Below are 14,247 nucleotides of genomic sequence, written 5' to 3'. Positions count from 1 at the left end.
CATGCATTACTACTAGTAGCGCAGCCACTTGCTCCAGGATTTTCTACAAAAATAATGTCTAATAATGAAGAGAACTGTGAAACTAGTTGACCAAACAAAATATCCTTCTTAAGTAATTTTTTGAACTAGAAGACAGAACTTTGTTGGAGGAAGTATCCATCTCTGTGATTTTTTTTTTTTCCCCACAGTATTTAGTGTATTCTGATCTTACACCCTTGTTCTAGCAGTTTCTTACATGAGTAGACAGTCTCTGCTTTATGTTCAGGGCCCTGTTATCCAGTTGTCTTTCTGTGTTCCCAGCACTTAGATTTGCCCTGTTGTCTTCAAAGCTGCTAATCTGAAGGCTTTAAGAGCTTGTATGCTGCTTCTTTGGCTATCCTAGTGCCATTTGAGCTCCTGGTAAACTCTGGACTTCTATAACGGATATCTGTTCTGTGTTTTGTCTTGCCATAGGAGAAGGTTGAGTTGGGGGTTAGGAGACAGGAAGTGCTTAACGTTTTTTTAAGTTGCATACAGCAAAGTGTTTGTGAGAGTTTGGACCAGAGTTTAAGCTGTTTTCTGCAGAACTCTGCTATGTATTCCATTGCAGAGTGCTTCCCTATGCCAGAGAAGTAAACATTTTGGATCCATTCAGTCAGTACCAAAGAATCATTTGTTTCTGAACTTCTGCAAACATGAGCAGAAAAAGAATTTGCACGTGTCTTCATAGTCATGCAGAAATGCAGAACCACAAAAAATTGTGTTGGCGTATAGGGCAGGTGTCGTGTTTAAATTGTATTTACATTTTGTTTACTGTGTAATTTCCAGAATCATATACAGCAAAGGAAAATGTAAAGTCTAAGTTCATAATATGTGATAGGAGAAGCAAGTGAATGAAAAATGGAGAAAATTCAAGTGTATTGTATTTTTTTTCTTTTAGGTATTGAACCTTTTTCTGGCCTTGCTGCTGAGTTCATTTAGTTCAGACAGCCTTTCTCCTACAGAGGATGATAACGAAATGAACAACTTACAGATTGCAGTTGCAAGAATTCAAAAGGGAATAGATTATGTGAAGAAAAAAGCAGGTGAATGTGTCCAAAAGTGTTTTTGCGGGAAACAAGCTATTGTAAATCAAAGAAAAGCAACAGATCAGTTGAATGATGAGAGAGACCATTGCATTTCTAACTGTACCATCACTGATATAAGGATAGATACGAATTATCACAAAAGTGAGAATGGAATGGCCACAGTTATAGGTGGCAGTGATTATACATCATTCATAAACAACCCAGACCTTACTGTTACAGTACCAATAGCTGTTGGAGAATCTGATTTTGAACATCTAAATACAGAAGAGTTTAGCAGTGACTCAGATTTGGAGGAAAGCAAGGAGGTAAGATATATTTTCTTTGAATTAATTATACCAATTGTATTGTTTCATAGTATGGCTCTTCCTGCTTAGAAATAGAGTGTGATTTGAGATTGTTGAACTGTCCTGAGAGTGAATAAACTGGAGTGAAACAGTGGAGCTAAAGAGGAAATGCAGGCAGAACTGTATGAACGCATACAAACCCATTTTTTAAAAGGGTTTTAGAAAACAAAAGTTTTCCAAATTTTTAGTTGTATAGAAAAAATAGTACATATGTACAGAATAAACAGAGATAAAAGGCATGTTTTTTGGAATATAATCATAATATTTCCATGAAGTAAGAATGAAAGTAAGCTGCTATTTAAAAATATTAGAGGAGATACTAATAAAGTACATTAATACCTTTGTGTCTTGTTTTTCAAGCTCTCTGAATTCTACAGAAATCAACATTTTTGAATAATTTAACAGAGGTGCTAACTCAGGCTAAATAAGAACATGTTTTGAGTTCTGAAGTTAAAATTATGTGGAAAAGCCAGAGTAACAGTGTCAGTATTATAAGGTGAATATGTAAAGTAAAAATTATGAGGAAAAGTTGAATTACTGAATGAAAAAATATTCAACAGTTGCCTGTTTTGGGGAGTTTTGAACCAGTGACTTCAAAGACAACTGCCTGACCTTAACCTGGGTCAGCTTTAGGGAAGTAGACATTCATTTGTCAGTAGCTGCAGACTGAGAGGAGAAGCAAAATCATGGATTTCAGCAGGATTCTGAGAGACAGTTTGAAAATTGAGATTGCTATTCTGTGGCTTCAGTGCAGTCTGTGTCTGGTGTCAACCCCTTTGGCACCTGAAGACACAAGGCAATTAATGGAGTGTGCAGACAGCTGTACTCCAGCCTGGAGTGCTTTGTCTGAATTGTTTTGTTTTGTTATGGTATTTTGTTTTGGTTTTTTTTGTTTTAGTTGTTTTGTTTTGAACTGACAGTGAATTTGCCCTTATTCTTTCCAAATGTTAGAAAATAAGTTTTCCTAGCAAAAGTGTAGTAAATTAAACTTAAATTTGAAAGCTGTAATAAGGTGACTGTTCAGCCATTTCTTTTATTGTGGAGTACAGTGTTCAATTCTATTACACTAATTTCTAAATTTAGCAGCTTATTTCCTGAAACTTGATTTGTTCCATCAACTTCTTGAACATTCTGTTCCTCCACATACTATGTTGGCCTCTCAGTTGAGAAGACCTTAGATTGCTAAGAGGCCTCTTAAAAGCAAAGCAAGCAATATTCATAACTTGTTTTAAAGTATTAACTGTGCTTTGTAAGGAAAAATGCTTGCTGAACAGCTGCTACATCTTTTACATATTAGTAATCTGAATAAGGGATACTGGCCTTAGTGGGCTTTTAGTAAAACTTGGTTTTGTGGAAGGAATATATGATGAATCCAGGTAATTTATACTTGGTTTGATAACTGTATTAAATCTAACCCTTACCTGAGTATTATCCAGCCACTGAAGACACCTGATTCTTCACTTTTATATTTAAGAATTGGTTAAAAAAATATATACTGTTTCACCTCTGATATTTAAGATTAAACATCAGCATTATCTGTCAATAAGATACTATTATATTGAGTTAATTTTAATCCACTCAGATTTGGAAAAGTGGCTAAGGATTGGCATAGTTGAAAGACAACCATGGGAGACAAGTAAATGAACTACAAAAACTGTTTTATGTACAGTAGTTCATAGGCAGTAAGTCTTTCATTTTACAGACTGTATCAGCTACTTCTTTCAGACTTCCCCTTTAAATAGGAGGAGTTTATAGTGGCTGAGCCTTTGCGAGGTCATTGGTGAGAAGTAAGATTAGATTTATATCAGAAGACTAATAAAAGATAGATGTGAGGTACTTGAGGAAATCAGAGGTTTATTGCTAGGCATGGATTTTCATTTTTATATTGCTGTATATCCATTACAGTTTGTAATAACACCTGAAGTTACTTGAAACTTTTTTTAAGTCACACAGTCAAAAAAAACTAACCATGCTGGGAAAAGTGTCTTACCCAGACATTTTTGTATTTGAACTTCTTTGATCAATATTTCTTTCTGTTTTGTTTTGTCTGTGGCTTCTTTCTGAAAGTGTATCCTACAGACATATTTAGAATCAAGTGAAGGCCAGGAATAACCTTGAAGATGACATGCAAGGAAAAATATATTTCTGTTATTTTGAAGATCTAATTACTACCATTTAGAAGATACTTAAAGCTGTAATATGCATAGTGTGGGTTCATCTATCTTTTTGGTTTGGGGTGGGGTGACTTGGGGGTGACTTGGGGGTGGAGGAGTTTTTTGTTTGGTTTTGGTTTTTTTTTAAGTCCAACATATATCTGTGAGCTTCATATATTCTGGTAATTTTATCTCTTTCAGTATGTATTTGGATATGCTCAAAGCTCCCATCAACAGCTATAAATACTAGGTTATGCAGTGCGGGACCTATCTAGAAAACACATTTAAATAAGTGAAATCCATACTTCTGCTGTTTCCAAAACTCAAACAACGTAAAGGGTACCATGTTTTAACTTCATTGCGTACCGTTCTTACTTCTCACAGGAGTAAAATCGAGCTGGATCAGTCAAGAATGCTGGTGCTTTTTAACCAGGCAGAGCAACGTGTCAGGATGTTTACACAGGTTACCTAAACAAATCATACATATATGATCATTTTTGAGATTGATTGGCCTGCATGCTACTCAGCTACAATATATTTTCCCCATCCATTGCACTGTAGTGGAAACATGCACAGCCGCTCTGTAAACTGAGTCCCATGACTCATGTCACAGCATGGTTGGGGGCAACCCCAACATGTTCCTCTCTCCTTGTTTCATGTTTGGTATTTTTTGTACTACTTCTGTGGCATAACCTGCATGCTTTGTAGGTTTTTATTATTGTAAACTGAATTTTTAAGTATCAAGACTCCTCAAGCTCTAGAGAGGTTAACAGCCTATGATTTTGTGAAAATGGAAAAGTAATCACTTGACTTTTTCTGTTTATCTGTTGAACCATGTTTTTAGCTGTCATGCAATTACGAACATTTTCTAATCATGTTCATTTAACCAATGTCTTTGTAATATTACATGTATACAATTACTTATATGCTAAAATGTTTGCATCTTTTGGTAGAAATTGTTTCATGTTTGTTCACAATGTTTTTATAATTTGCATTCCCATTTTCTCAAATGAGAGAAGCTAAAATACAAGATGAAAGATACATTCTTGGGAACAATCAAACATCTTTTTTTTTTATACATATGCATAGTGCTTTTGAATATGGATGTAATAATATAGTTATTCTACTCTTGACTTTTGTGTATGTATGTAAGATTAGAAGTTAGGAACTCCATTTTTCTCTTAATCAATAATTGTTTCTTTGTGAACTTGAAACAGTTGCTTTATTTTTAGAAAGCAAGGTATAAAACACAATTTCAAGCAAAAATTCCATGCAGGATTCCATCAGGTGCCAAATAAATCCAGGTGATTTAAAATTATTCAAATGAGGAAGTTCAAGCAAGAAAGAATTAAAGATGAGGAAAATCTGGGGTAAAGCTAGCATTAAGATAATTCCTGAAATGGCAGAATAGGAAGTAGTACCTTCCCAGATGTCTAAACTCAGGTACTCAAGAACTGTAAAACAAACCTTAATTGTACGTAGCTGGGTGTTTCTTATTCCTGATTATCTCTTCTGAATAGTTAGACAGTTCTGCCTCTTGCCGTTTAGCGCTCATTGAGGTACTCCTTTACCAATTACAAATTTTGTTCACGTGGTTTTGTTGCAGAATCCTGTGTTAATCTTTCATGTATTCTTTTGCACTTCATTATTTATTGGAACTACTTCAGGTCTCACTTTTGTGCCCAAGGGACCTGTAAGCTATTCAGACAGATAGAATAGGAAAATAACTTTCTAAAGATTTTTCCAAACCGTTTTTATAAAATACACTGAAGTAGGGGAGAGTAGAATGTGATAGCATCCAATCCTGCTGGTGCTAAGTTTGTGTGGTTGATTGTGATTATCTGTTGGATATTGTTTATGTGACACTGCTCCTGCTTCAAGCTTGTACTGTCATGAATTTGGACAGGCATAGAACAGCATGCAAAAAAGTAAATTTGTAATAATTTCACTGAAAAATACTTTAATATTTCTCATTTGAATGTCACATTGTCTTACAGTAATCTTCCTTACATAATAAAACTTTCTCTCTCTTTTTTTTAACAGATATGCATGCTTTTTTTTTTTTACCTTAAATTGCATAGAGTAGGAGAGGTAGGTTGTAGTTCGGTGAAAAAACTTTTGGCTTCTTTACAAAGTAAATAATTTGCAAGCCTTATTTATAGACAAACATACTTTTATTTTTTCAGAAAAAGATTAATAGATCCAAATAAAAGGGACTTTTAATGTACTTGGACTGAAGACTGGCATACTCAGTGATAGGTCAGGCTCAATGTAGATGATGATTACATAAAAGTGTGCCTTTTTTCCTTTTTGTTGTCTAAATGATAGTTAAGCCTAAATGGAAAAATTGGATTGTTTTTATATAAGTATTTCCTGCTGAAAATAGATCAGATTAAGCAGGAAAATATTCAGTTGATGGAATATAAGTGACATAACACAGGTGCACTAAGGTTTTCTGTTGCATTTCTACATAGTAACATTTTTTGATCCTGTTTTCTGAGAGGTTCCTGAACATACCCTCCAAAAATCTTATTTCACATTTTACTGCAGTTCTTTACCTGTTTTGCTGTCAAAAAGAGACTCAGTCCACCTAAATTAAAAAGAGAGAGAGAGGGAGAGAAATCCTTAATAAAAGAGAAGTTGAGATTATGCAGCACAGTCTTCCTGTGGGTTTGCTACATTTTGATTTTAAATTACAGAAGACAGTGTTTCCCTTTTATCCCTCATTAACAACTGTATTGCTGGTACGTTTATTCTTGGGGGCTGGGAAAAACCAGATTTATTATTTGATATTCTAAATGTGAATGACAAGTGGAATGCACAGTGGGTTGCACCATGTGAATAATCAGTGTCCTGCTTATTATTAGCTCTTACTACAGAGTTTTCTTTAAAGTTTCCTTTATAATCTGCAAATTTTTGTACTCTGTGATTTACTATTTTTAAGATGATTCTCACTAAAAATTGACTCTTTACTAATTACGTCAAGAAATCCTAAGTGGCTTCAGTGGGACAATTTGTAGTCATAACGTTGTTCTTGCAAGTATTTGTACTGTCATATATTGACTCCTTCACGAAAAAAGAAAGATAATGAAGCTCCACATTTTGACCTTATAACAGGCCAGTAAATATTTGTATTAAAAAAAAATAGTATATCCAGAATCAGAATAGCTTTTCTCTGCCAACCGTGAGAAAGAAAAAAGGTATTTTATTGAGGGAATTTCCTCTAACAAAAATGTTTTAGCTGATGATTTGCAAACGTCAAGGCAGCTAATTACCTGCTGAGTGTGGGAGTTTAACCTGTTCAGTCCAGTGCTTAGTGTGTATATAATGAGGCCTTCTTACCTCAATTTGATAAACTTTGAACAGTGACTAAGTAGCATGGGAGAAAAGGATAAATATTTCTGTCATTCTTAAAAGTCCTGTACCTGGAATTATTCACAAAATCAGTGAGATCTCTGCAAGTTTTGTACATAGCAAAGAAAATAACTGAATTTTTTATTAGAGCAGGAAACTCTTCTAACTCTTCTGTTGCTTTTTACTGTGGATTTTTTTTGTTGTTGTTTGATACCTTCATCTTAGCAATAAGTATGAGCACCTCACATGAAAAAGACAACTGACATTTAATTAAATCTGTAACTCTTCAAGCACAGGATCGTATCCTGTCCTTAGAAGAAAGAGGTAATCCTGCTACCTGTCATTCACATAAAAATAATTCATTGACCCTCTAATTTAGTTTCTTCAGTCAAGAAAATTGCCTTAACTAAAAAATAATAATAAAAAAAAATTCTAATACCTGGTTCTTCTGCAGTTTGTTAAATGAGATATATAACTCCATGTTCTAAACACATTGGTTCTTTTCAGTATGTTTTCCTGTTTATGGTTGTCCATCATTTAGTGTTGTTAGTTTATCTGTATTCTTTCAGTTGAATTTATGTAATCTGCTGAAATGGTGTACAAAGTAGCTTACAGTTCAAATGACCCAGGGTACTTCAGGGTTTTTTTTGTAATATGGCACAAAACTTCTTTACTCTTAAAAAAATGTTATTTTAAAATCAGTAATTTGATTTATAATTCAGTTCATTATTTCAGTTTATCCACCACTGCTGCAACATTTTGCAATATATATGGGATGTCATGGAATGATGAAAGCAGCATATTAATAAAATTCTGGAGGTGTATAGTGCTATCTTCAGGTTCAGTAGTTAGTGATAGCAAAAGATGTGTGCTGTGAATATTGATATTCTAAAATTAATGGTATTAAATTTTAAGAGTTATGGACGTTAAATGTTAGTCGTTTTGGGGTCATAGTCTAGATTATGAGTTTCTAAAGTAGAAGCAAAGTAGGCAGTATTACTGAATTATTTTTAATATAAGTGAATGAAGAACACTGGGTTAATTTTCATATTAAATTGTTTCCCTTCACAGACATAAGAAAAAAATTGATTTTTGCTTAATACCTAAAATAATTTTGTTCTTTCACATTTTATATGTGTAACATATTTTACACATTTGAGGTGTAAATATAGCTTGATTGGATAGTGCCTGTAGCTTATCTGCTTGTATGTCTTAAATGTCTTTTAATCTTGCAAGTCTAACTAAATTAATGAAAATTGTATTAATTCTACAAAACCGAGGCTGTTTTACAAAGTGTGCTTACATCATTCCGTACAGACATTTATTGTGTGAATTCATTACTGTTGTTATATACTATTTGATAACCACATTGTAAAATGTCAGAGAATGCTGTGACCAAAACTACTTTGACTTACTTTGGTGCTCATACTCAGATTAAGTGTACAGGACATCGCATCTTCCTTTAAAATCTCCAGACTACGGATTTTTGCAATACACGTGCAGATCACAAAATAAAAATAAAAATAATAAAAAATAATACTTATTTTTAATAACAATTCTTTATAAGAATATGACTTGCATAATTTTAAGTAATGAAACAAAAACATCCTTTGTTTCTGGGTGTTAGCTGTACAGGTATGTGTACCAGAGTAATGGGTAGTTTCCGAATGCACAATGTAATACATGTGTGCATTGGCAAAAAAGAATGCAAATTGATGCCAGTTGAAATGTATTCATCATACTTTTTCCTTTTTGAAACTTATGAGTATATATGAGAAAACATAAAAGGTGTTCTTGAGGTAGTGATAATTATACAGTTTAAGATAGGGAAAGCTTATTTGTTTTATGAATGTCTTGAGGGTGATGTTCAAATTCACATCTGAAAAAAGGTTTCATATTAATCCTAATTTTACTTTAGCATTTTTCAGTCTAGGTCATAAGAATGATCATAAAATGAAAAATAACTGAATTATATGTGGTCAGCGATTACCAAATTTCATTATAAATTGTCATATATGCCAGAAGTGGTTAGCTTGCATCATACTGATGTTTAAGATACCAGTGAAAAATAACTTATCATTAATTTCCTTTGTTTTTATATTATGAATAATTTGTGCTGAATTAACATCAGTCCTTAAAATCCTCTGCTTTTTGTCCCTTGTACAATTTAGCCTGACAGCTCACAATTTTTGTGCTGTCAGGATTTACTGTCTTCAGGTTGAGGAGACTGCTCTAATGATAGTAGCTACCAACATACATAATCTTAAACTATACAGTGTAACTGGTATTGGTTTAAAATGAAGCAAGATAAATTGCAATAAGAAATAATATTAGAAAACAAAATAAATAGAATACGTATCATGAAATCTGCTTTGTAGTTGTTAACTTTGATGAATAATAACACTGTACCATATAGAGAAGAGAAATTCTGCAGTTCCCTGAAAAATTACACGATACAGCTTGCAATCTCTAGGTAGAGAGTGGATGATTTATACACATTTCAACAGCATTGACTGCTATATGTGGATGTTTGTGTGTATTTCTGGTGACAAATATTGTTCTTACTACTTGCACATAGTGTTGCATGCTTAAATTTAATTACAGTTAAAAAAAATTAGATAAGCATAACTGTTACCAATTTTATTTTCAGAAGCTAAGTTTTTCCAGCTCATCTGAAGGAAGTACAGTTAATTTAGCTCTCTTTGGAGAAGAAAAAGCTGAAACAGAACCAGAAAAAGTATCAGAGCTACAGGCATGCTTTACAGAAGGTATGTTTTGCAGAAGGTGTGGAAATAAAATTTGGAGTTAGCCAAGTACATTTGGTTGTTTGCAACAAAAATTGACAGTTCAAGGGTGCTATTTGCTACAGGAAAGGATCCAGGGATCCTGCTTTTTCAAGTCTTATGATTTATTTTGCCTGTTGTAGGTAGTGATACTGAAGCCCATGGATCCATTTGCCTGATGCAAAGTTAAACGTGTGCATGTGATAATTTGTAATATTTTTAAAGGAACACTAGGCACAATTCTATTAAGTGATTCTCAGGAACCAGTATTTATTGTTCATTTAAATTAAATCCACAGTAGCAAAATGTGCAAGAGCAAACTCTGCACCGTACTCACTCCACTGAGAAATTTAAACCAGAATAATTTGATTACCACTGGTTCCTTCATAGCATCAAAAAGCAATCCAGTGGATGATTCAGATCTTGGAAGGTTTGAGTCCAACAACAGAGTTATTAACTTGACATTACACCATTAATGGAGGGACAGGATCAATAAATATAATTAGGGATTGAACAGGTGCATGAGATGTTATGTTTTTATCCAAGTAGAGAAGTCTTAATAGCAAACTTGCATGTCCTTAGAAGTTTACGTTTATGTTAGTTCTGTATAGCTATATCTTTTAGACGACTACTGAAATTTACTGTATAGGAATGTATTTCCCAGTTTTGTGATATTACAGATTTTACTTTCCATTTAAATTATTATTAAAATAATTCAAAACACAATATATTCCAGGATTAACTCTCTTACCCTATCCATGCTTTTTGATTTACTGTTATGAAGACATCTTTGACTTAGACTAGGGCTCTAGTTCTTTGAAATATTATTTCTCTCAACTCTGAAAAAAGATGTGGGGCTATAGTGACAATTTTTTTTTTAAAAAAGAGATAACACTTCTCAAATAATTTCACATGATATTACATTTCTTCCTTACCCTTGTACAATGTGATGTCTGCCAAACCTTGGGCATAAGATTAATTTTTCCATGATGAAGGCATTTTGAGTTGTTGAAGGTAAAGTAAATCATGCTCTTCACAGTGGTAGCTGTTTTATCTGAGCTTATGAAATACAGGGTAGCTTACTTGAAACATATGACAATCACAGGAAAACTAGAATACTGCCTTTGCAACCCATTGAAATAGTTTAAACTTGGTTATGTTTCTATGTGATTAATAATTTTTAAAGAAATAGGAAGGCTACTGTTAGCCAGGCAGGTAATAAAGTTCAATGAAAATCGTGCCTTGAGGCCCTGTGATAAGGTAGGAAGCTCTCCAAGATGAGCGGAATTCTGTGGATGGTTGCCACAAATCTGTACCGTATGGAAAAGCTCTCAGATCTCCCATTAAATCAGTTGTTTATGTCATGAGAGAGTCAGTATAATTAAATAAAGTGTTCACATCTGTGTAATTTATTGGAACCTTAGCTGATAGACAAAAGTATTTTTAAAAGTAGCTGTTGTACTCTTGAACTAGTTCATGCAGGAGCTGCTATTTGCGTATGGACTTTGTTTCTACTCCCTGAAAATTCCCATAGATCTTTTTATTCCCTGTATATAAATGAGAAATGATATTTTTAAATGTTTATAAGTGAGAATTAGCTCAATTAGGTGACTCTTAATTATTCGAAGATCTATGTAGTGTCAGGGTAATAAAAAATTGTGTTCATGCAAGTTTTCCTACATCCAGAGTACGAAATCAAGAAGGTAACTGCTTTAAGTGCTGCTTTAAGTAGAATGCAGTAATTTGAAATGCTGACGAACTCTTGAAACAGGAGTTATTAAGTGTGATTTTGCTTTTTCAGGATGCTGATAAAAATTCCACAGTGTAACAAATTGTCATTGTTTGTATTGTCAGGCTGTGTACAGAAGTTTAAATGCTGTAAAGGCGATATGGAAAGCAAAAAAGGAAAAATCTGGTGGAACCTTCGAAAAACCTGCTACAAGATAGTAGAACACAATTGGTTTGAAACATTCATTGTCTTCATGATTCTTCTCAGCAGTGCTGCTCTGGTAAGTAGAGCTTGCACCCCTAGAAACAGTACCTATAAACATTTTTTTCAAAGATTGTATTATAACACATCTGTGTTCACTAAGAAAAAAATAAAGTTGGCTTGAAAGAGAGCTAAGAACTAGATTTTAAGTTGTGCATATAAAGTAAGTCATCAAAATTATTCTGTAATGTAACATTCATATAAGTCATTAAAATTCTTCTGTAATATAACATTCTGCAGATAAATTTTTTATGAGTACGAGGCAGTGTGTGTGTGACAGTGCCTATGAATAGGATTTCAATAAAAATCTTGTTTATGAAACTATAAAAATTATAAAAAATGAATTGTAACAATAACTGGAACATTCATTCTACTTTAAAATTGACCCCAGAAGCAGTACAGATACTGAATTCATCAAGTTCTCGCTTAATTTTTTGCTTTAGTTTTAGTTTCAGTATTTCTACACTGATCAGCAGAAATTTTAGTTCCTTTATACTATTCTTACTGACTGACATTTAGTCACTCACACAGCTACTAATTATTAGGTTCTTTTTGATTCTTGATTGTCATAGGATTCGATATATACTGTCATTATCTCTGTTCAACACCTAGAGCACCATGTCCCTTCTTTCTTCTGTGACCTTGGTTTGTAGTCTAGTTTCTCTAATTTTGGGGTTTTTTTCTTCAGTCCTCATACTGCCATGTGGTGTTTTGTCCTTTCTTAACTTTTATTTTTCCTGGAGGCACCACCAGCTTCACTGATGAGCTCAGCTGCTTCCTGTGGTGGGTCTGTTTTGGAGCTGGCACAGAGCAGCCTGTAGCCTCTTCTCACAGTGGCCACCCCTGCAGCCTCCTGTAACCAAAACCTTGCCACCACACCCAGTGTTAGAATACAACAAGTATCAGCAGCAACTGTAGCTCATTATTCTCTTTTGCTAGTTGAGTTTATTATAATCAGGAGACTGCCTTCTGACTGAGCCTGACTGGGCTTTTCAGGGTGACAGATTGTAATTCTGGGTTGACTGTTATTGAAATTTCTAGAAATCTTTCTGGCAACTTAAGTCATTGTGTTGCAATTCCATTACGAGGCAATGATAAAATCTAAAATGCAGTTGTAACCTGTGCTCATGCTGGCTTTTCAACATAAAAAGCATATGAAGTTGAAAGTGATTTTACTTTGCCATTTTCAATTCAGTTCTTTTGGTTTAATTTGTAGTTTGCAAGGATGTATGGATATCTGACTTACATGCAACCGATTCTTTCCAGGCTTTTGAAGATATATATATTGAACAGCGCAAGACTATAAAAATCATACTGGAGTATGCTGATAAACTCTTCACTTACGTCTTTATTCTGGAAATGGTGCTAAAATGGGTGGCCTATGGTTTTCAAACTTACTTCACTAATGCTTGGTGCTGGATGGACTTCCTGATTGTTGATGTATGAACTACTGTACTTTCTAAGTAGCCTCTTTCTGTTGTTTAAGCATGTCTTTTTATGTAACTTCAAGCTGATACATATGTATCTATTTATAGTGAAGAATATAAATGGGGTTCAAAAGAACAGAAAATTACATACTGGTATCTATTATTCTATTGAAGTAATTCAATGCAAAAGTAAATGTGCCTTTTTATTTGCGCTGTCTTTGTTTTACTGCACTGGTTCCCAGCCAGTGAGTGAGACCTATCAGCTTATTGGACTTCAGTCTCCTGGGTTTGATGACAGAGAACAAAGAGAAAGCAGACACAGAAAGGGAAATTTAAGAGAGAAATGGTTTTAGGGTAGACAATTGACCCGGGGCTTAATGAATCACTAGAAAAGAACTTTAATGAGAGGGATAGTATCAGGATATTGGGATGACAGCAGAAGATGGCAGGGGCAAGGAGGCAGCAATTGGAGTAAAGAGGATTGGGGAAAATGAGAAGTCATGGCTTGTGGATCAGTACAAAAAGGTGGGAATCATTCATTCACAGTCCTCATTTTGATTGTCACTGTACTTCCTGTGTACTAGGCTGCGAGACTAGTTTCAGTACAACTCTTCCACTTTCGATTGACATGTGACTTTCCAATTATTTTGGTTTTGGAAGCTGAAGTCATTCTGCTGTTGTTTGGCTCTGTCTCTGATCACAGGGAATCCTCTCTGAACGTATTCCTCATTTAACTGTGCATCTCTTTTTCATCAGTTATGGGGAAGGGGCACAGAATTCCCATTTTGAGCAACTGGGCTAACTCAGTGAAATGCGATATATGTTTTCTCCTGGAAAAGCAATTTTTAGATTTCTCCTTTCATGTCCTCTGCATTCCTTCTGTTATGAAGACCCAGTATATACTTAGGCAAAGTATAAAGTCCACATGTATTCCCAGAATCGATTTATCTCTAAGAAACATAGTAAGTATAAGAGGGTCTCCCCTTTCTTAAATTCTGCAAAGCAAGACTCTGACAAGGCAAAGGAAAAAAAGTGAAGACTGTTTTTGAGGCTGCATATATTATTTGGGGCTTTTTTTATTAGCTTTTTTCTGAATGCTGTAGTCTTCTGATTTTTTTTTTTAGTGTAA

The 14,247-nt window shown here is 34.1% G+C and overlaps 1 protein-coding gene across 2 annotated transcripts in view; it reads left to right on the top strand.

Moving 5' to 3' along the window:
• Positions 1-14,247, top strand: part of LOC127386762 (sodium channel protein type 1 subunit alpha) — a 155,923-nt gene that overhangs the window by 22,292 nt on the left and 119,384 nt on the right. Inside the window, exons 16-19 of one of the 2 annotated variants that reach the window (XM_051624299.1) lie at positions 920-1,372; positions 9,569-9,686; positions 11,556-11,710; positions 12,958-13,131. The exons of the other annotated variant lie outside the window; for it this stretch is intronic. Of the exons in view, the coding sequence (XP_051480259.1) occupies positions 920-1,372; positions 9,569-9,686; positions 11,556-11,710; positions 12,958-13,131 (900 nt within the window). The remainder of the gene's footprint in view (positions 1-919; positions 1,373-9,568; positions 9,687-11,555; positions 11,711-12,957; positions 13,132-14,247) is intronic. 2 annotated transcript variants of the gene reach the window in all.

The sequence above is a fragment of the Apus apus genome, chromosome 6, assembly GCF_020740795.1.
Source record: "Apus apus isolate bApuApu2 chromosome 6, bApuApu2.pri.cur, whole genome shotgun sequence".
NCBI classification, from domain to species: domain Eukaryota; kingdom Metazoa; phylum Chordata; class Aves; order Apodiformes; family Apodidae; genus Apus; species Apus apus.
Note: the sequence above shows the minus strand (reverse complement) of the source record. Positions and strands in the feature narration are given on the sequence as shown.